Consider the following 27,115-nt stretch of genomic DNA (forward strand, 5'->3'; position numbering starts at 1 on the left):
ACAATAATCTTTAGTAGCAGCCCTACAGTTAACAACAGATTTGCTTAAGAAAGAGACACATAGAGTGAATACATGTAGGCTGGTTGTGTGTTGAGTAATCTTCGTTTAATTAAATCACAAAGCTTTAACCTCAAAACATCTATAAACATCTACAGTATGTTCTCATTAACCCAGAATTATTTGTGGATAATTAAACCTGCTGTTGGTGGCGACTGATACTATGGGATTGTGGCTTTTGCCCGCAATTCCCTAAATGAGCAAGAAAGGACACATTACTAGCATATTTACTTTCCAGGCATATTTAATTGGCACAGTAAACACAATACAAAGTATTCAGTGCTCCAAAACACAAGCATGGGCTACCAAATGGAACACAAACGAAAAAGTGCAAAAACACACCATTTGGTAGACCTTACAAAGGAAAAGAAGTCTTACTTTGCAAAGCAGATAAAGTAATGGTAAGACTCTCAATAGTTAAAATAGATGTTTTCCTTTTTAAACTTTATTTATATATTCATATATATTCTCTCTAATTCCAACGCGCCATTTCCACTGTACAGGCAGGTTATTCTGGGGCATCGATTCGAAGGTTTGTGGTGGTCTCGTCGCAGAGCACTGCTGGCAGGCAGATGGCATCAAAGCGGTGATTTGTGCCTCATTAGATTTATCTCGTCATTTATCACTCAGAAACAATTCAACAAACAAAAGTGGCTTGTTTGACATCTTGACATATGAAGTGATGGGTGGCGAAAAGCAAATAATACTTTTAAGCTTGATTCTGTACCACAGCAGGGATTTGATCATTGCTTCCATCAAGTGTCCAAATGGTCATTACATCAATCGCTCATGATTTTCTGCATCAGATGAATATTCAACAATGGCTTCATCCAAAAAACAAAACAATGTCATTGTTACTCATATTTGCAGTTAAGGGATTTTAGTCCCGCTCAGGCAGAATAAGCTACAACATAGATTTCCAGCTTAAAGAAAAAAAAAAAAAATCTCAGTCATCATAAAATACAAAACAAAAATTGTTAAAATCACATATGTGCCGTTGAGCAGAGGGGGAATCAGTGGGAACACTGTAATTCCTAACGTCTGACAGTTTCATGATTAAAAAAAAAAAAAAAAACTATGAAATTTTCCCCCAAACTTTTGAGACAATCACATCTTAATCCTTTCACCTCGCCACAGCTAACATCAGCATCATTCTCTCAGTGAACAGAACAGAAACCCGGTTAAGGCCCGAAAACAGGTGATTCTGCATCTCGTCACATTTCAGTCAGAAAGTCACAGGAAAATGAGAATCACAGTATATTTTCATATACAGTAGACAGTGGTTGTACCATCCTGACAACTTCGGGTTTGTAACTAATATCCTCATAGGTTTTATTTTTGGGTAAACTGTTGCTTGGATCAAGCAGAAGACAGTTTTGTGTTTCCACGAGGTGATAAACTGTGAACTAACAACAACTTGCGTTAGACACTCTGATCGACACATACAATATTTTTACATACATACTGTACTGTGTACTTACAGTATAACAAATGCACAAGACATCCATGACCTACCTATGCATAAGATCGTTCAAAAAGACAACATTTCGGGTCCCTATCGTCCTTTTCTGACAGTTTTGATATTAAACTGGGGAACACTGGGAGGAGGAGATCACTCGCTCACTGTTAAAAACAGAGAAACATGCTTTCTGAGCTGACAACGGAAAAGAGATATAACATAAAAAAAAATGAACCACAGGCACCGAACCCAAATAGTGACATTCAGGTTAATTCAAACAGTACGACCAGGCAATGAGGGTTAACTGAACAGAAAGGCTGGAGGCAGGGGGCGTAAGCTGACGCAGCGAACACCCCCGCCACCTCCGGGCTGCCAGCAGAGGGGCGAGGAGGAAGACAGGGCAAGCATGCAGCACACCACAACGCTGAGAGGCCGCCGCCCCGAGCTGTTGCAAAGGAGGGCTCAAAGCAGCCAAGGGGTTAGCCTGCGCCGCCTGAGGAGGGAAGGGCTGTGGAGGTGAGGGGGGAGGAGGGGGAGAGGAGGTGTGGTCAGAGAGAGGAGCAGACACCAGTGACAAGACATGTGGATGAGGGTGATGGCGAAATACCCATCATTCATCTCTCTTCCGTCCATTCGGTTGTGGATATGGATTGACGTTGGCGTGGAGAAAAACGGGACATGGCAACACACAGAGACTTTCAAATAACACACGCAGGCATTCAGCTCAAACATAAACCAGAAGCACATGTACAGATAGATGATTAGCACCTTCGTTTCTTCTTGTTGGGTGAAACCTGCAAACATGGGAGCTGATTTTGGTGAGAGGGGTGAACGTGAGGTTTTCCCAGCCCCACGTGTAGGCGGACGATTCCTTCCGGAGTCAATGAGTGAGTGAGGAGATGCATACACAACCTTAGATGAAGGTGTTTGATAAGGAGAAGGAGGAGGAGGAGCAGGGGCGGGGGGGGTCCTCCAGCTTGTCATTTGTCCCTGGGCTCCTGCTGGTCTCCGTCCTGTCTCTGACCACACCCTCTGCCATGTGTGTGTGTGTGTGTATGTGTGTGTGTGTGTGTGTAATAGGGCAAAGGTAAGGAAAAGGAGAAGTGGCAGAGCGAGGAAGCCAACAGCCACGTTCATGACCGCGCCGCGGTGGTAAAAAGCGGAGTTAGTTACATTAAGAAGCAAAGCTCTGCTGAAAAACAACAAAGAAGCAAATTGTATACCGTGGTTGTTACTGCTGTATGGGTGTTAAGAATGGAAAGGTTATGGGCGCTAAAAATTTAGATGGATTTCTCTTAGCGTTGCTTCACACCGCCGGGCTCTGCAGAGGAAGCGCAACACTGCCGATAAGTTGTTGTTTTTTTGTTTTTTGTTTTTTTTTTTTCTAACGGTTTGGAAATTGAGATGCTTTTAGATTCAGGTCGTCTTTCACTTTCTCTCTCTCTGACTCTGTGAGCGTTATGAGGAACATGGTGGTTTTCTCCGAGGCTGCTTGCCCTGCCATTCCTCAGCCAGCCTCACACTTTTAGGAATCTGCAATTCAAAAAGGGGAAAAAAAACAAACAAACAAACAAACAAAAAAATGACAAAAAGAAAAGTTAGATAGCTCTAAAGGAAAAAATATCGACCCAGCAACCCAAATATTCAGATATGGAGAGGAGAAAGAAAGAAGTCATTGCATAGAACTGCTGTAAAAATGACAGCATGAGTGTAATCTGCACATAATGTATGTGTGACCCAAAGATGTAACTTTAACCTTTTAAGCTTATCCCGCTTTAGTTTTCATCTGGCATCAGTGCATAGTTTAGTTTATTTGTAAGGGACAAACACAGAGAACATCGATAGTTGCAGAAACAGTTTCCGATGTACTGCACGCATGTAGCCGAAGCTAATTTCCAACACCAGTCCCTCGATGGGTATTGATAGTTCAAGCAATCGTTAAAATTACATGTTACAGTTTAAACATGTGCATGTTAGAGTGCAGCCACTTTACTTCCCATCCCAACATGCTGAAATCCAGTCATGACACAGATAAATGTCCCACAAATGCTGCAGCATGCACCACATTTCCATTGCACCTCCATAAGAATTACTGGAGGAATGAAATGTGTATTTACAGCGCTGACACAAAAAAAAAGAAAGAAAGAAAGAAAGAAATCCAGCACAGCAAGAACCACATGCTGTGCCGGTAACAAGCCATCAAAGCTGATTAAAAATCGTGAAAGGAGGTTTAACAAAGGCTTGTTTCACGAGTTATGAAAGAGAAGATTTTTTGAGTCAACGCCAGTCTCGAAAAGAAGCAAAGAATGTCTCATTGTAGCACTGAAGTGAAATGACAAAAGAGGACACACACATACATACACACACACACACACACCATGCTTTTACTTCAAATGCACTGTTCACAGACGCGTGCAAAGAAACCAGAAAGCTTTAACGTCATGAGTAGCTCCATATCGCAGCCCAGTCTCACCATATAGCTTAGTACAGCTAATTCTCAGTCCTTTATTCCTTTACAACCTGGCCTGGAAAAAAGGACCAGAACAGCTCAACACTATCGTTATCAAAAAGGTGGATTAAAAAAAGAAACAAAAAACAGCTTAAGCTGACTATTACAGACTAATTGGATCAGTCGTTTTTATAAAATTAACCCTAACAGGGAACAATAATTACTCTCACAACTTCTTCATGTTGTAACAGCACTATGATTAATCTACAGCATGCAATAGTTGAGGGAGGGGGGGGCACAATTTTTATTTTATTTTATTTTTTTTATTATAGCCTACAAAAATATCTTTTCATGTGTTCATATTTTACAGCAGATTTAAATTACATTTTGCATGATTGCACATCTAGCATGCTATGCTATTAAGTACAACAAGTGACCGAAACACAAAAACTTGCGTGATGATTCGACTATCACTTGATGTTCATTGTCACTTCAGACGGTGCGTACATTCACTCAGCGGATTTATCACCATACCGCCTCGAATATTCGACCGAGGTTGTGGTTCACACTCGTGATTAAAAGTGTGTTTATGTGAGTGGAATATGGCGTTTTAAAGTCCCCCTCCGTTAAAAAAAAACGTCTTGTTCCTTCACTTGGATGTTTGAGCGTCACTGTACAGAGTTTGACACTAGAAGGCTGTTTTCACATCCATCTGTTGAAAGTGCTCACTGAAAATCTGAGTTTAAGGCGTGTAACTATGAGCACGATGTGTTACATCACAGTTTGGAGCCAATCGGGGTCCAGTATTCAGCTTACACAAGTGTGACGTGCAAAATTGAAGCCTCTAGTGCACATACACTGAGAACGGACTTTTCAGTAATATAGGAGTATTTAAAAATTTGAATTATTGAACTTTTTTTTTTTGTGGGAAAACCATATTAGACACGTATGATTATTCAAAGTAGAATATTTTATATACACTTTCAACATGTCTGAAGGGGATCTTTAAATCTTAACAATAAATATTTTAAAAATAGTCAAATACTGGGTGTCAGAAATGTGCATGTGATCATTGTCAGTGTGTGATTCTTCTCGTTGTGCTGAGCTTCAAGCTGGGAGGTGTCGTGTTATATTTTTGTATAACCACTAGGTGGCACTGCAATGAATAGGAGGTGAGGAACTGCAAGCTTCTTTCCACACATGAACACACTTCTTGTACACAACATCCGTCTGGCTCGTCTCACATCTCTAAACATTATCATATGTTTTGTTCAGAGCTCAGCGACCGTGCAGAGTGACCTCACGCTATCTTCCACAACTGTCCTAACTGTCATGAGGCACAATGGACAAATACTGTATGAGTGGTCCTTTCCACTGGGAGAGACAGGAAGTGTATGTGTGTGTGTGTGTGTGGGCCAGGCGAGGGGGGAGGGGAGGGGGATTGTATTCCAGTTGTATTCTCTTATCTGAGCTACCAGTGACAAGCTTCAATCTCCATAACTTCCCCCACTTGTTTAGCAGGTGAATGGAAACTTGCTGACTCACAGTAACAAAAAAACACACTTTGCTGAGTTAAATGTATGTCATAGCACCTTTGGCATTTGTTTCCAAAAAGACCTCGACGTAGGATGTGGGGACGTATCCCTCCTCGTCCTCGTTCCTGCGCACTCGTGTCCAGCCGTCTCCTTTGTCTTCTTCTATGACATACAACAGCTCCCCCTCTGCCACCGAGATAGTACCTTCATTATGACCTGTGAGACGGATAAAAGAAAGCATGAAGCAACGATGGAGGTGGATCTAACCTCAACTGACTTTATGTAAATTAGAGCTTTACTTCTCTGGAAATGTGCAAATCAGATTTCCTCTTTTGTGGCAGCAGAATGCAGTCATAACATCGCAAGTCAGAGTCATGATGCTGCACGGCTTTACTTTACATAACAACAGTGTCAGGCAAAACTATTACATGCTCACAGTCGCTACTTTATGATGCTTCTTCATTTAATCTGTTCATTAATGAAAAACACATATTATTTATGATTGTTGTCTGCTGGTGGTGGGTAGAAAGCCTTCTAACATACTAAATATTAGATGAATACTTAAGCCAATACTATATTGTGATTTTTAAAAAATATTATTACAGTAGACACGTTTTGTCTGTACTTCTTTTTCTTTCATTCTGACTTTGTAATGCTCAGAAGCTTTAATGATGTAGGCCAGGAATCTGGGCCGTCCCTGGTACTGATTTAATACGCTGTCTATAATTATTACTTGATTTACATTATTTTAATTCTTGACTATTAGGATCATACTAATTCCTGGACCAGCAAAAGTAAAAACCTTTCATTCTTGCCATTCTTAATAAAACAGTTGAGACTGATTGGTAATTTATAAATTTCATGTACTTATCTTCTCATAGAGAGGAAGGGTTTCCACTCAGAGAACGGATACATTTCTTCTGGAGACTTCAACACTTATATATCTTTCCAAAGAGGGTCACCAGCATTTATCATCCCTCAGATCGATCAGGGCTCTTTTCCAACTCTTGATTTTAGCTTTGAGTATTTGCCAGATTTGTGTGCTGGAGAAATGACTGCATTTCTATCCGCCCTCCTCCTCCACACATTTCCTCAGAAAGGTCACACTCCTACTCCTCCTCATTGAGAGAAATCATTCATCCACCCACTCCACACCCATAAAAGTAACATCTCTTTTCAACCTGTTTCTGGAAATAACTTTAACAGCAGCTGCTGACCAATAGAGGGCATGTGTGCAGCACCCTACCAACCAACAAGCTAAATTCAGAAACAGCAGGGTTCATACTTTGAAATATCTAGAATTAGCGGAAATCGTTGAGTGCGTCTTCAGTTCTATCGGTTTTTAACTGTCTTGTTTCCACCAGTTGTGGTTGTGGTTTACCTTCAAAGGGGTACAAGGCTTTGCAGGTGCCGATGGTGGGCAGGGTCTCCTCGTCGTCAAACTCGTCGTCGAACTCTGGCGTGGTGGAGGTGGTGTTGGGGATGGGTGTTGCTTTGACCTGAGTCTCTGAATTCTGCTCCTCTGTGTAGCTGCCATCCGGGCTGCTCAAGGGCCAACACACACACAGTAAATATACTGTGAAAACATACATAGTTTTCTTCCGAAAAAATGAGATGTGCAACTACAAAGTAGCGGGTTTCACAGGATCGGGATGTTTTGGTTTGACTGAGAGACTGTCAGAGTATACCATACCTCTCTCTGTCCTGCGCACAGTTGGTGCTCACTGTTGTGTTGTTCTGGGTCTCATAGAGTCCACTTCTCCGGTGTGTATCGCTCTTGGATGGCATCCTCTCCTCCACCTCTGCTAACCAGCCCTGAAACAAACGCACTCATTATGAATGTTTTGGCTGCAGCTTGTCTGTTTTGTTTTTTTTTCTACATGACTACATGATGACATGAAATGTATTTCAAGCACTGTGGAATTCTTGTAATCTTTGAATCCGATGGCCTTTGCATCTGGCAACATCTCTGCATTGCACTCCACTTTGTTAGCCATTTATTTACAGGGTTAAACCGGGGCATTGTTCTGGAACTCCTCTCTCCCGCCGGCCTCTCCAGCTGCATCACATCTTCTCCTAATATGGATGAACGACCGGCTTCTTTGGAACCACCCCAGCTGGAGACGAGTGTTTGAACTTCTCATCGTTTACTGTCTCAAATAAACCAAACAAGATAGCCTCGCCAAAACTAACACTTTGCAGAAATGAGAGCCGAGACTAGCATCGAGCTTACCTCGAATTTCTGCATCTCAAACTGGAGCTTCTCGATGTTCTGCCCTATTTCTGATAGGCGGGGGTCTACGCTGGCTGGGTCTCCCATTTGAGGGTTCTTCACGTACACGTCTTTCATCTTAGTTAGGGCGTCCCTGAGAGAGGAAAATATGAATGTCAGTTCAAGTCTTTGATGCATATTGAAGATGTAAACACAAATATTGCTTGCTATAAACAAAACAGAAAAGCCCCTTAATGCTTAACCTTGAACTTTATCAAAGAACGGTACTACAGATACCTCTGGTCCATCTCTTTTTGAATGTCTTTACTCAGTTCATCTATCTTGCCCTGCAGCTTCTTCCTCCTCTGTTCTGGTGGCAGGTGGCTGAAGTCTTCTGGTCCGGAGCCCTGAGAGAACAAAAGGGTGGAAGAGAGAGCAGGAAAAGGAAACAAAAATAGGAAAGAGATGGACAGAAACTGTAAGATTAAAAAAAAGGAACTTAATAATTTCTTATTTGTTGTGTTGCTGGGGGTGTTTTCTAGTTAGGTGCAGTATCTCCGCTTGCTGTAAACCCTGTGAACCATGATTCAGGGATAAATGGATAACATATTAACAGATTGTTCTAACTACATAATTCACCTGAAGGAGATACTGCAGCCGCTCTCTAACACACACTCTTTGATAGGTGGGATATTTGTCTGTGTATAGACTGGAGGCCTTTCACCTATTCAGTCTCCACGCCTAATCTAGTGCTGTCATCGGGAATGTAATAAACTATTAGCTACATCCTATTATTGTTCATATAGTGTTTCAGTGTGAGCTGGCTAATGGGTCTGAAGCTGTTTGACTGTGTTCTTAAAAAGGGAGTAGTGTGAGTGAAAGTTCTTTTGGCTGGCCACTGATCATATTTCCTGATGAGAAGGTTTCCAGTATGTAACACTGAACTGATGAGTCATATTACTCAGCAGTCTCTCAAACTTTTTCTGAGGCTTGCTATACATAGTGTGATTAGTATGGAGGCCCAGAGGTCAAATTATTAAATAATCATATCATAAATGAACCAATATATTTTGAATTTCATGAATTATTCAAACGCAACTCATTATTATGTATGTGATGTATTTCATCACTTATTTTTCTAAATATTATTAAGGTTTATATACTTAAGCTTTTCAAAGGTCTGTCTTTTATTTCATAATAGCATTTATCACAATGACATCTTTATTTCAAGTGACTTTTTTATTTCATGATGTCACTTTTCATGACAGTAAAGTTGTCAACAGTCACCAATGCATAAATAAACCAACCAACTAGCTGCTGCAGTAAATAAACAGTACACAGACACAGTATCTGATCTTTCCTTTGACTTATGGTAAGTTAACAATGCTACACATGCTACCTAGCTGGATTAGTTTATGAGCTTGGATTTATTATACAGCATCAAAGTGAAGAGACGATGTTACATCAGCAGCATTGTGATTCTGAAGATATTCTTCTGAGAAAATCAAACAACTCTGAAGAGCAAAAACACACAGTCTTTGTCTGTAATTGCCCCAGCTAACAGAAGCTAGCAAGTTAGCTAGCAGTTGATAAGCCTGCTGGGAGACTAAGGGCAGGTGATTGTCTAAAAAGAAAGGGCATGGCGAATGAAGACAACTCCACTGTCATGGAAAGTGACATAAAATAAAAAGTGACATGAAATTAAGGTGTCATTGAGGGGCGCCCCTGTGGCTTACAAACCACAACATCCCCCATTTAAATATTACCACACACATGCCTAAAAAATCCCTAAATAAATACATTTAAGAAGAGTCACTGTTGAAATAAATATTTCCATAATTTTTATATATAATTTAAACATTTCAAAAAATCTCTAATTCAATAAAATGACCTCCAATAAAACTACTATTATTACTACTTTTATGATTATATTCTTATGAAAATAAGAATGATGAAATAACATTTCTTAATGAATTGAGTTTTAATAATTTATCAAATTATTTAATAATTTACTGGTTTGAATTTGTACTTTTCTCTCTTTGTTCATATGATTTTTTTAATCATAATGTCTTATTCATGTATTTAATATTGAACCACATGGGCCTCCATACATTAGATCTGTCATTGAGTTTTGAGTGGAAAAAAAAAAAAAAAAAGTTGTGTTAGTCCTCTCAATTAAGAAAAACAACTCGTTGCGTGGACTGGATAGGTCAAGGCCTGCGTTTGGATCTCATTGAGATGGATCACAGCGGCACCACAGGATATAACTGCTGGAGCTACAGACTTGAGGTCAGGATTCACTGCACATGAGCCAGGCCAAACACAGCAGCTAGGTTTCCATGGCGACCTTACCCTTTCTCCCTGTACCAGCACGCAACACTTACCGGGCATGCAACATAACAAAAATCTGTCAATCGTCATGCAGAGACATGCTTTTTTTCTCAGTGACAAGTTACAGTGCATTAGTGATATATTAGTGTTTGCATTCTCTATGTAACCCAATGACTCATCAAAACACAATAATCTAGGTCAGATTTAATTTACTGTAATTCTACATGATCAAATCAAAGACCAAACTAAAACTATGGGCAGACATGAAGTATTTTTTGTTGTTTACACCACAACCAATTTAGGATGGACAAGAATTTACAGGTTCTGTATGTAGAGAAAATTGATATTACACAAATCATGATATAGCCTAATTTTAATTAAAAAGTTAGTTTAAAGGAGTAGTTTGACATTTTGGGATGTGTGCTTATTTGCTTTTTTTCTGAGAGACACTCTCATGTCTCATGTCTATACACTAAACACAAAGCCAGAGCCAGCAGGCGGTTAGCTTAGCTTAGCAGCTAACTAGCTAAGTTAGCTAAACCAAGCTAACTGTCTGCAAGCTGTAGCTTCATATTTAGCATACAGACACAAGAGGGGTATCAATGTTCTTATCTAAGTCTCAACAAAAAAGTGAATAAGTGTATTTCCCAAAAGGTTGAACTATTCCTAATGTATCTTGTCCTGAGAAAATATTAAGTAACAGTTGATATTCTGGTCTTTTGATTGTGGTTCTTATATATTATTTTAACGAAACAGCATTACATAAATGTAATGTAATGTAATCAGCATGCAGTGTAAGGACGTGTGTGAGCAACTACTACATAAGATCAGATTAGTATTTGTTACAAGGACGTACGATTTGTCGAGACCAGGACTACCAGACAGACTAAGAGACGGACAGATAAAACATAGAGTAAATCTGATCACCTCAATGAGATTCCGGACGTGGGAATTGAGTGTGATCTGCACCACAGAGACCACACACACACAGTTTGGGGGAGAGACATGACGTGAGCACAACCACAACATAAAAACAAATGACAAAATAACATACAAATGAGACAAAGACATGAGTCTGGGGTCCATTGTTGTGTCACAGCAAAAACAAATTAATAACTTAGATTAAAAAAAAAAAAAAAAAAAAAGTAAGGAGCACAACGAAAAAAACGGCGTACAGAACGTTATTAACAATGTGTTACTGGGAGGACGTGACATGCGTGCTATGGTCATGCCGCTACAGTCGTGCGGTTATACGGTCATGCTTACCAGCTTGAGAGAAAGCTTCATGGGGGGAAGAGGAGAGAAAAATGGCGAGGAGCAGGAGAGAGAAAGAGACAACAGACAAAAGTCAGCATTCTGAGAATATAAAAGCCATTGTTCATTTTCTGTTAAACAAACACTGCTTACATGTATTTTATGATATTGCGTTGCTAAACTTCACCAATTCATGAAAAGAGGGTATAACGGCTTAAAAAAGCTGAAGCATTCAGATTTAAACGCTCTTATAAAAGTCTTTTCAGTAATAATTTCAGCTATAAAGCCCCCCCGCTCTTTTCTAACGTGGTGAAATCTAACATTTCTAATATGATGGATTAATGAAAAATGAGAAATAGGTTGGCAAAAAAAAAGGGCCAACCTACTGCACAAGCATGAAGTAAAGGATGAGGAAAAACTTAAGGGAAGACAGATGTAAAATTAAATGTAGAGGGAGAAGTAGAGGGAATAATGACTGCAACTGGAATGAATGTACCCCTTTACTTCTTGATACCTCTCTGCTGCCATTACAATGACAAGTATGTGACAGCAGAGGGCGCCAAAAGCACATAATCACAACAACAGCAGATCCAAACGTTGTCATGGAGGCAGATACTGCGCACACACACACACACACACAAGCTGAGAGAGACACTTTGCTCAGGTTGAAAACTCGAACTATCAAAACCGGAAGTGAACAGTATTTTCACTATGAAACAACATTCAAGGTCTATAAACACACTTTAAATGAAAGTGGCTGAATGAAGGTAGAAAACAAAGAGTAATCATGAATTAAAAAAGCGAGTACAGTAGAGAGAACAAAATAAAATGGTTGTGGTGGGAGTGTGTGTTTTTTTAACAAGTTTATTCTGGTGATTTGTGCAGTGATTCCTGAGAGGACATGGTTATGTTTTTTTTTTTTAATACAAAGCACAGCGGAGTAAAGAGCAGGTTAACAACCATTAGCTGGTAGAGCCGGAGCAGATGACCTGTAATCCTGTTAGAGGCTCACAGGCTGGTGCACTGAGGAGCTCTACTCAACTTTAGTCCACTAATCAAGTCATCCACCTGGAATCGGCCTGTTACGGGCCTCACTATGACGCCTAATGATCCTCCCCTCCCTCGCATCCCCACCGCTAAATTATTCTCACATTTCCTACATGTGTGAAGCTTCACTTTCGGAGCACGAAAGATGTTTTATTTATACTTACACACTGGATAAAAGGCCTTGTTTCTCTTTCTAGTGTGTCATATGTGGATTATATAATGAGACTAGGTAGAAGAGAAACATTTTAATTAAAGTTTTGCCAAAAAAAACCAAACAAATCTGGTCCACAGATCTACCTAAAACCCTTTCCAACCACTCAAGACAGACACAGATATACAAGTATATTATGGTCCTTACAAACAGATAACTGCAGTATGGTATGCCAGCACAATTAAAGCCCTGGAGGGGTGAATTCTGGATATTGTAGGCTGTATCCAGATCCAAAGTGTGACCAACACCTCGCCGAACATTACATCCACCTCAGAGTGAGATTTAAATAGCGAAGAGGGGGTGATTGCTGGGTGGGATGAATGTCATCCTCTCGCCCATAATTTCTCCACATCCTCAGGTGCTTGTGACACTTTGTGAATTGACCCCCTTGGAGATGCTCGGCGGGGGAAGCTCCGAAAACAGCTGCGGGACACGGCGGGGGGGGCGACAAGAAACCTGAAGCTGATACATGTGATGTGGGATGAAGTCATCATCTTCTCCGATTCATTCGTCTCGTTTCTACGTGTGTCACAGCCATGTGATCAATACTGAGCCGGACACAGACACTAGCCTCCTTTGTGAGGAAATGTTTGCCTCGTTAATTGTGACAAACAGTCTCCCTCGTATAGACCGAATGTGTCAGACGACAAATTATCGACGAGGCTACTGTCTGTGTTGTACATGGTTTTTACTAAACACACACACAAACACGTCCGCAAATAATGTTCAGTATTCATTCAGGCTTTCTTCCAGGCACCTGCACTCACTTCACGTCCTTCACACACACACTTACAACATATTGCCTGGCTTCGAAAGCATATGTGGGTCGGCCCAGAGTCCTCTTCATAAGCTCTTTGTGACAAATGAGCGAGTGCGGGGATTGCTGCTGTGATGGTCGTCAGAGAGAATACAGCTTTGTCAATTAGAAAAGCACTAACATCTTAAAGGTGCTGTGTGTAGAATTTAGTGGCGTCTAGCAGAACGGGCTAAGCAGAAATGGGATATATGTTTTCATTATTGTATAATAAGAATTGTGTTTTTGTTGCCTTAGAATGAGCCCTTTATATCTACATAGGGAGTGGGCCCTCTTCCATGTTGCACCATCATGTTACGGTAGCCCACGATGGACAAACCAAAACACCGGCTCTAGTTTCACGGCCACCTTAGCTTCCTACACACTGCACCTTTAAGCTCTTATACTGTACACTGTCTTAATTCGACTTCAACACTCTCTCTTTTCCATCCCACATTACACACATACACGCGCACATACTCTGCACAGCGACTGTGGATGGATTAGACAGCTAATGTGCACTACACAAAGGCTCTCCTGCAGGGGTAGACATCCCTCCACTGTGCAGAGAGAGACAACTCCCCACCTCCACTGGCAGAACTACCCTAATCCCTAATGTGACTCTATGTTTTCCTTGCAGGAGGTAGGAGAGGAATACGATTGTATTTTCTTGGTTTTAGCTGCAGCTGGGACAGAATCTCATAGGATATTTCTGACTCTAGCTTTTGTGTAATCTTAATAAATATGCTTTCTTCTCAAAATTAGCAAAAGGTATCGGTTTTAAAGTCTTGTTTTGTTAACTTGGCTTGACAAGATGGATGCAGGCTTTGTTTGTAAGAGCTGAGGAATTGCTATTCCAGCAGCTGTTCAGAGGCATTAGCTCAAACTATCTGTGCCAGTGAGGCAGTGAGGCTAGTGTCCCTAAAGGACTAGTTGTTATTTCCTGGATAAACCATGAACCTCTTGTTGTCAGTTTAACAAATGTATGTAGATTTATTCCACAAAGAAAAGCAATTATATTGTAAACTGTAGTATAAATCAAACCAACATCTATATACATGAAACAAACAGAAACAGGTTGCTGTCAAGACATGGAAAGCAGTACAAATTAAATAAATGTGTTGTCATGAGATATGGAAAGGAGTCTTTGATTCTCTAAAGGCTTTCCTGCTCTATTTATGATTTATAATAGAAACAAAACCCCTTGTGACCTCCAAACCTTCATACAACCTTCTCTTGTGGCATAAAATGTTGCAGAAAGGTCAAACTTCTATCTTTTAATCTGTGCATAGTTTTAACACAATGCGTTTGATTTAACTCTGTCTATTTTCTTTTTTTTTATCGCTCTTCTCATGAGCTGTTTCAGCACTTCCGCTTTCAGAAACGTGCGCTTCCTGTTCCATACTTCCTTTTTTTTTTTTTTCTGCCGACCTTCGATCATTTCCTCTATGATATGCTCGCGTACTGCACTGTTGCGCCGTATTGTTCTTTTGCCTTTTCAGACGTCATGTCAGCACCAATTCATATGAATGTTTTCACTTTGATTAACCGCTGCCCTTTCAAAAAAAATGAATGTAAACAAAAAACTATATTTGTTGGGGTTGGCCGGAAGGAACGCGTGAGTTGCCACCCATTCCTGAGGTCAAGGAGAGCTGGAGGTTGAAGTGCGTTTACAGGAAGGAGTGCTTTGACCTGCCCCGGCCCAGCCACTCCATTACAACACAAGCTGGACCTTAGAACGGGAACTGTTGATGACACCCATCAGGACCTTGGGGTGGTGCTGATAAAAACCACCCTCCAGGAAGCCGTCTAAAATTACTGTACTGGCCATCTTGCTCCACACAAGAGTGACTCAGTCAGCCTGCTGCAATATCCACAACCCATCACTTGATACTGTGAGAGTTAACCCACTTCTTTATATTCTTCTTCTTATATCATGTGCAAAAAAAAAAAAACAAAACAAAACAAATCTGCCTCCAGCAAAGACTGCAGTGAAGTGCGCAGGGAGCGACTGCAGTCTCCATGCTACTGCCGAGTCTGCTCAAGCGTCTTGCTAAATTTCTGTCGGAGGGAGGGAAGGACGGTGAGAAGGATTTGTCGTTATGAGCACATGAGTTAATATGATAGGATGAAGGGACGAGATGGAGAGACTGCTGGTGAGTCAGACGGGTACCATGGATTCACAGTTATGCGCTACAGAAGCATGCTAGAGAAGCATAAAGCCTGAAGCGCTGTATGAGTGAGGGTGGGAGGCCTGTTGTGCTGCTGCTATTTTGTAAAAATAGTATTCATATATGTGCTATTTTTAAATTGTGGCCATATTATCTACATAAAGATTAATTCAGTTATTGGTAGTAAATGTAACGTTCAATCAGCCGCTATATGATAACAACATGTAGGTGTTATTACCTTAAAAACTGTGTAAACACTTCTATCTTCGTATTGCCTCACTCATACAGTGTAACAGGTACAGAGCTTGGATACAGGTGTAGAGACACACACACACACACACACGCACACACACGCACACACATACGCATGCACGAAGCTTGCTGGACACACACGCACTTACCCCTCGCCTCAGGCTCCGGAGGCAGTGCATTTTGGGTTTGGAGGTCATGAAGTCGTTGAGGCGGTGAGAGAGGGGCTCCTTGTGTTGCTTGGGAGACTGAGGGTCGTTGGGAACAGCAGAGGGTGAGGGCGGGGATGAGGCTGGGGGGGCAGGTGGGGGCTGGTGGGGGGACGTTAACAGGGACATAAGCTACCAGTAAGAGAGGGAGCCGTGACGAGAGGAGGAGGAGGAGGAGGAGGAGGAGGAGGAGGAGGAGGTAAAAACATGGAAGAAGAAGAAGAAGAAGAAGGGGGCGAGAATCCAACGAGAAAAAAAAGACAGGAGGAAAAGGAGGAGGGAACACAAAACGAAATAAATAAGCCTCCTACAAATATTAAAAAATAAACACACAACAAAAAAACCCAAACGGAACATAAAAGACAACCGAAGGAATGTCACACCTAGCGTATCAGTTGTTATGTTGTGGGAAAAAAAAAAAAATGTTAAAACACATAAAAACAGTTAAAAATAAAGAAGAAAACCAGAGTGAGAAGGAAGCATAAAATGTGTTAAAGCAAGCGGCTGCAACAAAGCAAACAGCAAAGAGTTTCAGTCAAAGCGCATGCAGGCTTTCCAGTTTAGAAATCCTTTTTTTTTTTTTTTTTTTAACTTCCCGACCTCGTCGCATGCCAGCCAGGACGAGAGAAAATTCACCACATCCCCAAGGATAAGAGCAGCGGAATTTGAGGCCGTCATCATCATCATCAGAGAGAAATGTAATTGCTTATCGCTGTCCTAAAACATCCCAACTGCATAATTCATCAACCGGTAGTTTAGGAGTGAGAGAATGAAGCGGTGATGAGCTTTAAGATACCACACAGTGCGCATGCATGGGCGAGTGATTCAGAAACCCTTCGTTCAAATACAAAGAGACTGAAAAAACTTTTGACGCAGGATTCACTAAAAAATAAAAAACTCTGAAAGGTCTTGAGCTGGTTTTGTGAGGCAATACTGATGCTTTTATACTGAAATAGAGGAGTAATGTTCTATTTTTGTATGTGTTTCTGTTATTCTTGCATGCATATGTGAGTGTACAGTGTAAATACCTCCTCTCTCTGTATGGCTGTCTGTGCTCCCAAACACTTACAGATATAGAAAAGTAATCCTAAGTACATCACAGATAAAAGGAAACTGTTCTAAATAAGTTTGCCTCATTTTTTTTTGTTTAAGGAGTAAATCAAAAAGTACACTGAGGTTTCTCATCAAGCATTGCACATACTTTCTTCCAGTCTTTCTCCCACACACCCACACACCCACACCCATAAAGCTCACTCATGCTCTGATCTAATTCGTTACCAACAGTGCCACCAGCCCATAAGACAGTCAGAGATCAGTTTTTTTTTTTGCTGAGCAGGAAACTGAAGGAGGCGACTCAAAAGGCCGATCACCAGTCAATGGAGAAAAAAAAATGACGAAGGGAGACTTGTTATTTCAGATCCGACAGCGAGTTAATATCTGCCAGTTGAGTCCATCCACAAAAATGAAGGCAGAAATGCATTAGTGTGTGTTACAGAGGGGGAGGCTCCAAATTGGCGAGGGTGATTGCCGGGGAGGAGGACAACAGGTGGCAAATGATAACAACAGAAATTGCAATACTAACAGTGAACTAGCAAAAGATTTCTTGAGCTTAACAGCGGTCAACAAAAGTCAAAGCGTCTACACAAATGAAGCTAAATCAAATACAAAAACCACAATTAACAGTGTGACAAATACTACAAATGTAACATTGAACACATGTTTTTTCTACACCCTAACCCCCCACAAAAAAAAAAAAATCTTCCCAGAGTGCGAGGTGACCTCTAAGTGAGGAAACTCTCGCGAAACGACCTAAAACCAGTGAGGCTTTGTTGCACGTCGGAGTGAAACGGGTCTCTGTGTTAAGTGTGCATTCATGTGTTACCTTGTTCTTGTTCTTAATGAAAGGCCACAGTTTGCCCTTGCTCTTTCCAGCAGGCTTCTCTTTGCCCTCTCTGGAGTTGGACAGGCTGGTTTCGGACGCCGTTCTCTTCATGGCCTGGCCGTAGTCCTCAAACTCCACATCTCCCGGGGGCTCGAACCCAGACTTGTAAGACTCCACCACTTGCTTTGAGTCCTAGTGGGGGCGGAGGGGGAAAGAGGTTGCAGCAATCAGTGTCAGCTTTATCCTTGATACATTATAATGCATTTTTATTTATTCAAGCATCAGCAGAAGAATCATAAAATGTTAGGCAATTAGGGCTGCGACTAACTTGATTGATCTACCAGTTATTTTGTTGATTGACTGATTATTTGTGTGGTTCTTAAAATGTCAGTAAATTGTGAAAAATGTTCATCTGAGAGCTAAAATGTCTTGTTTTGTCTGACCAACGATCCAAAAACCCAAAGATAATCATTTTATAATTATAGATGAGTATGAAAACCAGAAAATATTCACATTTGGGAAGCTGGAACCAGTGAATTGTTGCCATTTATTCTAAAAAAAACCCCACCAAAATGTTGAAACTATTATACAATTATCAAAATTGTTGCGGGTATATTTTCTGTTGATTGACTAATCATTAGAGCTCTAAAACTTTAAGGGGGATCTCCGCATGCCTCCTGTTTGTTGAGATTATCCTGCTAATCAGCAGGTCTGGAGATAAGACGCAACACAATGGTGGCCTGATGACTCTCTTGTTTGTAGACGTTTCTCTGATAACGGTTGACGAGCGTGTCGTGAAAGGACAGGTCGTTATTTGGTTTGTGAGAGCCGCAGCAGAGGAAAGGAAAAAGACCTAAATCTGTCAGGCAGGAGTTATGACAGAAACAATGAGGTCAAGTTATAGCCAGGCTCGTCAGACACAGGAAGCAGCGCGTTAATCAAGTACAGTGTGCCTATCTTAGCTGATAAGGGAAGAGGGTCTGGTTTGGAGTTAGAAACGGGGGGTCATAAGATCTGCTTTTGTTCACTGTATACATGAGAGAAGAAAAAAAGAGACAGAGAGAGGAAGAGAGACAGAGAGAGAGAGAGACGGGGGGGAAAAAAAAAAAAAACATGTGACATGTTATTCTCCGCTGTTGTTTACTGCAGCATCCAGTCACAGGCTGGAGTCATCTTCCTGGAGCTAGGCCATGCACACACAGCTAGACATACACACACACACACACACACACATGCTATGCAATCCCTGGGGTTGTTTTTTCGGTCACGCGGCAGGCAGCCAGCGTGTGACATCTCAATATATCACACCGCTCGTTTTCTCTTTTACATATACAAATAATAAACAATAACGAGCCGTGGGATAAAACTTAAGCCTTAATGCGTATCAGCTGTATAGCCTGATAATACGAAGGCTTCACACAACAGGAAGCACGGTAGTTCACTTCCTTTTGTTTCCAGAACAGGTGCAGGTATTAAATTTAATGGACTGCAGTGATGCTTCCTCTGCAACCACACCTGACAGTGAATACTCAGCAAAGCTCTTAAGAAAGTGTGTGTGTGTGTGTGTATCAAGAGTGGACTGTTCTTTGGAAGCGGGCCGACGCAGCCTATAAGTAATGCATAGCTCTCGAGTCGTCTCCTCCTCGGTTTGAACCGTTTCCCTCTGATTTTTCCAGCATCGTCTCAGGATGAAACTCAAGCTGGAAATCATTCGTCAGTCTCAGCATGGAGGGGAATTATGCTTTGTATTTTTAAGTGACACAAAGCCCTGAAGGCTGCTCAGGGGGGGCTGATTTTCTTACTGTAAAAGGGAAGTCAGCACATAAACTGACTCATTTTGTTCAGCTGTTCTCTCAGTAACAACGCCGTCCCTCCCACAGCTCTTTCTTGTTCACAGGTGAGCTGTTTTTATTTTTAACAAGTCGACCAAAGAGTACCCGCGCACGCTGGCACGCTTGTTGCTGGAGTGAGATCCCAGTCTGTAGCGTGTGGGCTGCGACCGACCACACCGGCTGAGTGAGTAATACGTCCCATATGGTCTTATGAGCGCACGTATATGTAAATCTGTATACTCACGGTCTTGGGTTCGATGGACTCGGCGGCTTTCGTCATGCCGTCTAAACATTTCCCCACGATGGGCAGCACTTGGCGGTCCACGTCTGCGAACGTCTTCATGCACAGTCCTATCCTCTCGATTCTTCTCTCCTCCATGTCTTGAAGTTTCTACATGAAAACAGATACATTCGTTCTTAAATAAAAGCTTTATTGTGTTATAGAATGAGGGTTAAGTGAGTTGTTCTTGCGCTGAAAATGAGTATGAGTCATCAAGTCCTGCCTGGAAGAGTTGAACATCAAAGATCTGACAAAACATCTTTCTTGTTTGTATATGATTTCTGGATTATAAACCCCAACAATCTGTCTGAATGTAACGCACGACGACATAACTTCTACTAAATAGCTTGTACAAAATAACTGCAGTCTTAATAATGATGGCTTTTTACCCTCAGTGTTTCCCACATGTTGAGAATTTATTTTTAGTAGTCAACCCAGAGGGAAGTGGGGGGTGGTGGGTTGCAAATGGCATTAAATTCACTAGCTCGCTAATGACTGCACATGAATGCACTGTTGTGACTGGCTTTTCAGTCAGTTGGTACTTAAAGCTGCATTTGCACACCGAATTCTGCAAGAAGAAATAATAAACACACAAATAAAATGTCTGCAACAACAACAAAAAAAGCTGAAATATATTATTTTATTTACCTGGAATATGTTAGGGATAATTGTATAGTAATGGTCATTCTGCTCCTGGTTGAACTTTTGCAGGTAGGAGGAGTATTCGCCCTTACTGTCAGCAGCCATCTGGTGCCTCATCTGAGCTTGCTGTCGTGCCTGGAGAAAAAAAAAACACACACACACAAACATGAACATCATAGACACGCTCTGCTCACTAAACCTCAGTGTCCCTGGATTAACACATAAACGAATGGGTTACACACACACACACGCACACACGCACGCACACACAGCCATAAGCATAAACTCATTTGTGCATAAACTCATGCATGCACGTGTACGCACATAGACATAGAGCTCGTGGACGCACGGTCACAGGTGCAAATCCAAGTCAGGCAGCAGCAGCAGCCGTCGGCGTTAAGACTATATGTGGGCCAGGACAAACAAGTAGAAAGGGAGACGACAGCCTGCATTGGCTGCAGAACGGAGGGATTTGGATTTGCCCTCCCAGTCTGGCCTATCTCTACTGTCGATAATGTTGATTATTTTAAGGTAGTTCAGTGACAGAGAGAGAGAGAGAAGGCAGGCAGGCAGGCAGAAACGCAGCAGGAGCAGCCTATTACAGACCCACAGCAAGCAGATGGAGATGAGATTATCTCAGCTAGACAGCATGTGGGGTGTGCGTGTGTGTGTGTGCGTGCGTGTGTGTGTGTGTTCGTGTAGCTAAGTACTCGTATCTGTTTCCTCTTTCCGTTACATCTGAGGCCCGTCCACGCACAAACGCTGGTTTCATTGGGTCTATAACAAAGAGTCGCCTTATGAACCCGTGACTGCAGTCAGCATTTTGGTCCACTGAATGCAAATGGGCAGAAAAAAAAAAAAAAAAAAACTGCAGCCAAATAACTGTGTGGGGCAGTAGAGGGAACATAACCCTGCATAGGTAATAGTCCTGAGGGAAGAATTTGAAGGACTTCATCCAGTTTTCACCCACACACACCAGTCGGAGGCACTCTCTCTCTCGCTCTCACAGACATATGGGTAAGTAATAGATGACATAATAGAAGGAAAAGGAGGACATCAGAGAGGAGACAGCCGGCAGACACAAAGGTACGTTATTGCCAGCACGGGAGGGATGACAGACAATACTTCGGTGGAAAACGATAGTCACGGCCTCCAGAAAAGGAATGTGAAATCCAGAGGAGAGCTAAAAAGCACATGTGAAAGTCCACCTGTTTCGTTCTACGTGCGACCTGTGAGCATGCGTTCATGGACATGCGCGCTACGCCGGTGTAGATAGGTGCATGCAAAATGTGCTAAGAGAGGATGAGGGTACACAACATCACCATGGTAACCTGGCGGATAACGAAACCTCTTAGCGAGCTGCTGTACCTGTAGCCACATTGCATCCTGTTGTCAGTTTGAGGAAATAAGCTTGTGTCGCCAGTATGTATCTATATTTTTATCTATCTATCTACAAACACAAATGAAAGCTACTGCCTCACACGACATATCGAGCATTTCTTCCATTTTTTTTTCTTTTCTTACATCACACATATAAGCCTCGAGTGTTCAGCAGACGACAGTGAGGCAAGCCACTGTACAAAGAGCAGATCACAGTCAGACAGGACAGGGCGTGTTAACAGTGGCCTGGTCGAGACTCTACATGAGTGTGTGTGTGTGTGTGTGTGTGCGTGTGTGTGTGGAGACACGAGTCGAGACAGAGTGTGTGTGTGTGTGTTCCCACAGATACGTATAACAGACTCTCTGTCCGCTGGACCTACCTTGTGGGAACTTCGCTTCAAGGCATGGCATAAAATAAATATACAAACACAAACACACACACACACACACAAAAAGGATTGTTAGCTGTTTCCAGCTTAACAAGAAGTTGCCATAGATGCACTTCCTGGACCTCCATGTGTGTCATCACTCAGATGGGGAAGTACCACGGTAAACAAACACACAATCAAACACTAAAATACTGGCACTGCAAACTGCTCTGACACAACTGGTAAGGGCAGGGCATGAGTGGAAATGAGGGCATTTTTTAAAAACTTTATGACCGGGGATCTCCACCTTAGGGAAGTCAGTGAGTGTCTGGGAGAGCTGTGTGGGGGGGGTTCCTCAGAAAACTCTAACAAGCTTTGTGGATATCTGGGCTGTGAATCCAAACCCCAAATTGAGGGATTTTTTTGCCAGAGGAGGAGAGGGAAAAGTTAGAGGTTTGCTCAAACTGCTCAGAAAAAAACCACAAGACCTCAGCTCGACAAACAGTCGCTCTTCATATTACAGAGAAAAGCAACTCCTGGAAGTACCCTTGTCAACATACAGTACATCATCGTTTCTTTCTTTTGTCTTGTATCTGACAAGTAACTTTGTTCAGAGAGTTAAATGGTTTAATTTCAAATCTTAAAGCGGCCTGTGAAGTAGTTCTGTAGCAGCAGAATATTAATGACCGCAGACACGAGTACACACAGAACAACGCCTACAAACATGTATAAACTCATTGTGTCTTCCCTTTTTTCCTCCCATCATGCCTCTGTTCTGTCCGTCCCAGACCTCATTGCAACCCGAAGGCTTTAACTATGATTAACATCCCGACACAAACAAGGCTGAGTTTGTGACATGTCATCCCTTCTGGTGATAAATACTCAAAGGCCCTCTAAATGATGAAAGGAATATGTCTCTACAGAGAATAAAACACACATAGAGATACTTTTTTTTTTTTGAGTGGCTTAGTTTTATGACCTAAGAATCAACTGAGCACTCTTTTAATAAATGTCAGTTAGCTTTGCAAATGTCATGATAGATATTAGTGTCTTTATACTCCTGAGCTTAAGAGCACAGAGCATGTGTCAAAACCACAGACAGACACACAAAACTGGCAATATAACGAAATCAAACACACACATTCTCTCTGTTTTTTCATACATCAGTGTTTCCTCTGTAATTTTAGTAACAGCTGTTGTGCTTTGGGGCAATAATTCTTCTTATTTGTTTCTGTTTGGGTCTAAAGTTATGTTTGAAGTTATGGATCTAGTGTTAACAATGTTTTGAATCACTATATAATCACTACTTCTTGATTTCTCTTCTCTTGCAGCGTTTGGTGATATTCTTGTCGTGGTGGTGCACCACTGCTAAATGAATACAGAGGAAACACTGTGCATCCGCATATTTGCATTTTATTTTCGAGAATCTAAACGTAGTTGATAGAATCGTCGTCACAGACAAGAGAAATCACCTTCCGCATCGACCGGACTTCAGGCTTTTTTATTCTATTTTCTTTATTTCTGAACAAAGGGAATGTGAGTAGGTGAAAAAGAGAGCTGAGGTCAGTCCAACAGAAACAAATAACAAATGAGGAAGCTAATATTTTGATCTATAAATACATTGGAAATGCTGATAAGGATACATATTCATTGGGAATATGAACCTTCATGTTTTACACAGCATCTTACTGTATGTGTGTTCCCCTTCAGGAACATAGAAAGACTGATGTGTGCGTTTTAACTGTGTACTAAGTTACTGTTTTATATATATATTTTTTAAACTAGCATTTATTTAACAAGGTTTTCCAAAAACAGCAGCATAAAATAGGCATCACAAAGTCACATAAAAACAATCACATCCGACACAACAAAACAGTATATGAGAAATATGAGAAAGATCAAAATCTGATTATTTCAAACATTCCTCATGAATCGTTTTTTAATGTGATGGTTGAATGCCTGATATGAAGTTTCCAGATGATGTTTATCTTGTAAATATGTTGAATTTTAAGGACCGTAAGGATGGTTTTTTTTGTTTCAGCCCATTAACTACAATTCTCATATAGCCGATGTTGCTGCTTAATGTTTGCTGATGCATGATAAAGTATTTCATACCTTCATCGCACTATTATCATCCGTTTAACTACAGCTTTAAAATCCCCTTGATAACGTGTAGATAATCCCTCACAGTTAATATTGAAGTTTTCAAGAATAAATTTGTGGTTGGTCTGAGAGTAAGGTATCAAATGCTTCACCAGCTATTCTGTCATAAAATCGAACCGAAACAAAAAAAAAAGAAAATATGGACATTGTAAAAAGGATCATGTAAATGAGGTAATTTCTTGCATTAATGAAGTAGCTTAAAAAAGGCATCAAATTTCAAATGTAAGAGGATCCTTAAAGCACCACTGAGGATTAAACTGAAATGAAATTTGAGTAGCATGAACTGAAACTAAAAGTTAATAGAAAAATGCTCATTAAACATGTAAAGAATACACAGTTTGATATATGGAGTGGCCGGGGGTATTTTTGGGGCATCTGTCACATCAATAAACTGTAAACTTTACACAAACAGTGAAACTTACTAAATAAGAGCAAAAAAAAAAAAAAAAAGACACAGCATTGTTTCATTTCCATAAACTGAATTCTGTGTAATGCATGGGGGCTTTTATGCTTCGATAAATGCATTAACTGTAATCACAGACAACGCAGCTCTTGTTTGAGTGACTGGTTTCTTGAGCTGCTGTGCCGGGTCTTTCCAGTCGAGTTCAGTGTGAGCTCTTTTTGGCTGGACGTCCAGAGTGCAGAAAGGCTCTTTATTCCGGCCTGTATTTGCATAATAATCGGGTCTGAACTGTGTCAACTCTGAGCCTGAGCTCTGCTCCGACAGCTGATGATGCAGCGGATGGAGCACGCGCTGCTGACCCATGATGCCTTGCGGGGCGTGGGAGCCTTGTGGGTTAAAAAAGGGGGCTGAGATTTTCAAGGCTCTTTTAATTGGTTATGACAACAGGAAATTACATCAGCTAAAAAAAATCCCAGGAGGATCTGGTGCTACAAGTTCTGAGAATGTGAAGATGACTGCCTGCTATCGTCAGACATGCTGATTTCATTCAGACGGATCAGTCACAGAAACCTTTATATGAAGATTTTTCATTATGAAAAAGATAAAGCAAAGCCCACACACATAAACATAAACACATTGCCGTGGACACGCAGTCCTCTCTGTTGCTAAGGCCCATTTGGTGGCTGCGCTACGGTGATAATGAGGACTCGGTGCTGCCATCAGCTTTGATTAGCAGCAGATCACTGTGCTGCTGAGACAATGCCAGCTTTTACACAGCATAAGACACACGGTCACTCGATCTCTTCGCTGTCTGTCGGGCTCGGTGGAATGAGAAGTCAAAAGATGGGGGGGGGGGGGTAAAAGAAAATGGCGAGGGTGCTAGGTGGGCAGATGGGTGAAAGGAAAAGCCAGGCAATCTAGAGAAAGGGTACAAGACGAGCTCGTGTGATTGGCGGTTGGCGTGATGGATGACACATACCTTTTCCACGTCAGCTTTAGTCACGTTAATGTCAGCGTCCATCTTCTCAAAGTATTGCTGTGCTCTGTCTGCTTCTTTACAGTCCCTCTCAAACTTTCTTTTACACTGGAAAACAAAAAAAAGAAAGGAATACAAATTGCATTTCTAGCCATGAGCTGTAGCAGGAAACACTAAAAAACATTGACCTTTTTAAAAAGCATAATAACGGACGTCATAACATCTACGTATGCGTCATATACATTTCAGGCCCGGTGGTGTGCGACAAGAGGTCAGTGTTGGTCACTGACACGGCCGCCGGGGGAGGGGGGGGTCTGTCAAAATCTGCAGGCTGCAGATTAAATAAATGTTCATAGTGGTCATTTGTGTACAGAAAAACAAGCATTCATCCAACCCCTCCTCCGACCCCTCCGGCCGAACAATCAGTGTTTGTTGGGCCGGCGCGCACTCTGAACTATCTGCCTCGCACACAATGGGATCATTGAACAGCGCAGAGAAGTTGAGGAGGACAAGGCATGGTTATGCATCCCTCTCACAGTTACAGTTATGCTTCCCCCCCTCCCTCCGTCAAAGGGGCCAGGCGGAGATAAGAAGTGGTGTTCTGTGCTATCTCTCCTTTTGCTCCTTGGCTAAAGCAAATAAAAAACTCCTGGATCTGCTCTTATCTGGCTTTTCAACAAAAACTTACATTATACAATGATGTGAAACAGCTAAAATCTGGTTTACTGTATAACTGCTGACTAAAACACACAAAACAAATGATACTTCAAATTCTGAGGGTGTGATCTCAAGATGTTTTTATTTATACCTCAGGCAGTATTTCATGATAATTAGCTCATTGAGAGTCTTCGCACATTCTTAACATTGTCAGCCTGCCATTCAGGGTGCGAATGACATACTGTACATACAATAACACCATTGTTAACGTTATAGCCTTATTTATAATGCATAATTCCTTCTTGACATAAGAGGCTGCCCTCTATATTTCATCCTATACTTATAAAGTCTGCTCTGTCTACATTTTGAGCAAAAGAAATGGCACATTGTTGGAAGAACAGGAGGTCCCTCAGGGCTCTGTGTACAGAAATGTTCTTTTTTAGCACAGACAGACTGTTTGCAACCTCCTGCATTTGGTTTTTGGTGATGATGTGTTACATATAAGCCTCCTTAAATGTCTGTTGCAATGTGTGCTTTAGTATCATGTGATGCAGA

General features: G+C 41.5%; 1 protein-coding gene across 19 annotated transcripts in view; it reads right to left on the reverse strand.

The window, feature by feature from the left end:
• Positions 1-283: 283 nt before the first annotated feature.
• LOC121885302 (formin-binding protein 1) overlaps positions 284-27,115 on the reverse strand; it is a 61,049-nt gene continuing 34,217 nt past the window's right edge. For 3 of the 19 annotated variants that reach the window (XM_042394634.1, XM_042394624.1, XM_042394631.1), the window contains exons 6-17: positions 25,907-26,011; positions 20,620-20,748; positions 19,936-20,082; positions 17,860-18,051; positions 15,921-16,109; positions 11,310-11,324; positions 10,971-11,006; positions 8,010-8,119; positions 7,734-7,866; positions 7,194-7,315; positions 6,882-7,054; positions 4,645-5,716 (exon numbers count right to left, since the gene is read on the reverse strand). In XM_042394634.1, coding sequence (XP_042250568.1) covers positions 5,538-5,716; positions 6,882-7,054; positions 7,194-7,315; positions 7,734-7,866; positions 8,010-8,119; positions 10,971-11,006; positions 11,310-11,324; positions 15,921-16,109; positions 17,860-18,051; positions 19,936-20,082; positions 20,620-20,748; positions 25,907-26,011 — 1,530 coding nt within the window. In that variant the 3' untranslated portion in view covers positions 4,645-5,537. Of the gene's footprint in view, positions 3,050-4,644; positions 5,717-6,881; positions 7,055-7,193; positions 7,316-7,733; positions 7,867-8,009; positions 8,120-10,970; positions 11,007-11,309; positions 11,325-15,920; positions 16,110-17,859; positions 18,052-19,935; positions 20,083-20,619; positions 20,749-25,906; positions 26,012-27,115 lie in introns of those variants that run through there. The other 16 variants (XM_042394626.1, XM_042394635.1, XM_042394625.1 and 13 more) reach the window with 16 other exon arrangements.

Source organism: Thunnus maccoyii, chromosome 19, assembly GCF_910596095.1.
Source record: "Thunnus maccoyii chromosome 19, fThuMac1.1, whole genome shotgun sequence".
In the NCBI taxonomy this organism is placed as follows: Eukaryota; Metazoa; Chordata; class Actinopteri; order Scombriformes; family Scombridae; genus Thunnus; species Thunnus maccoyii.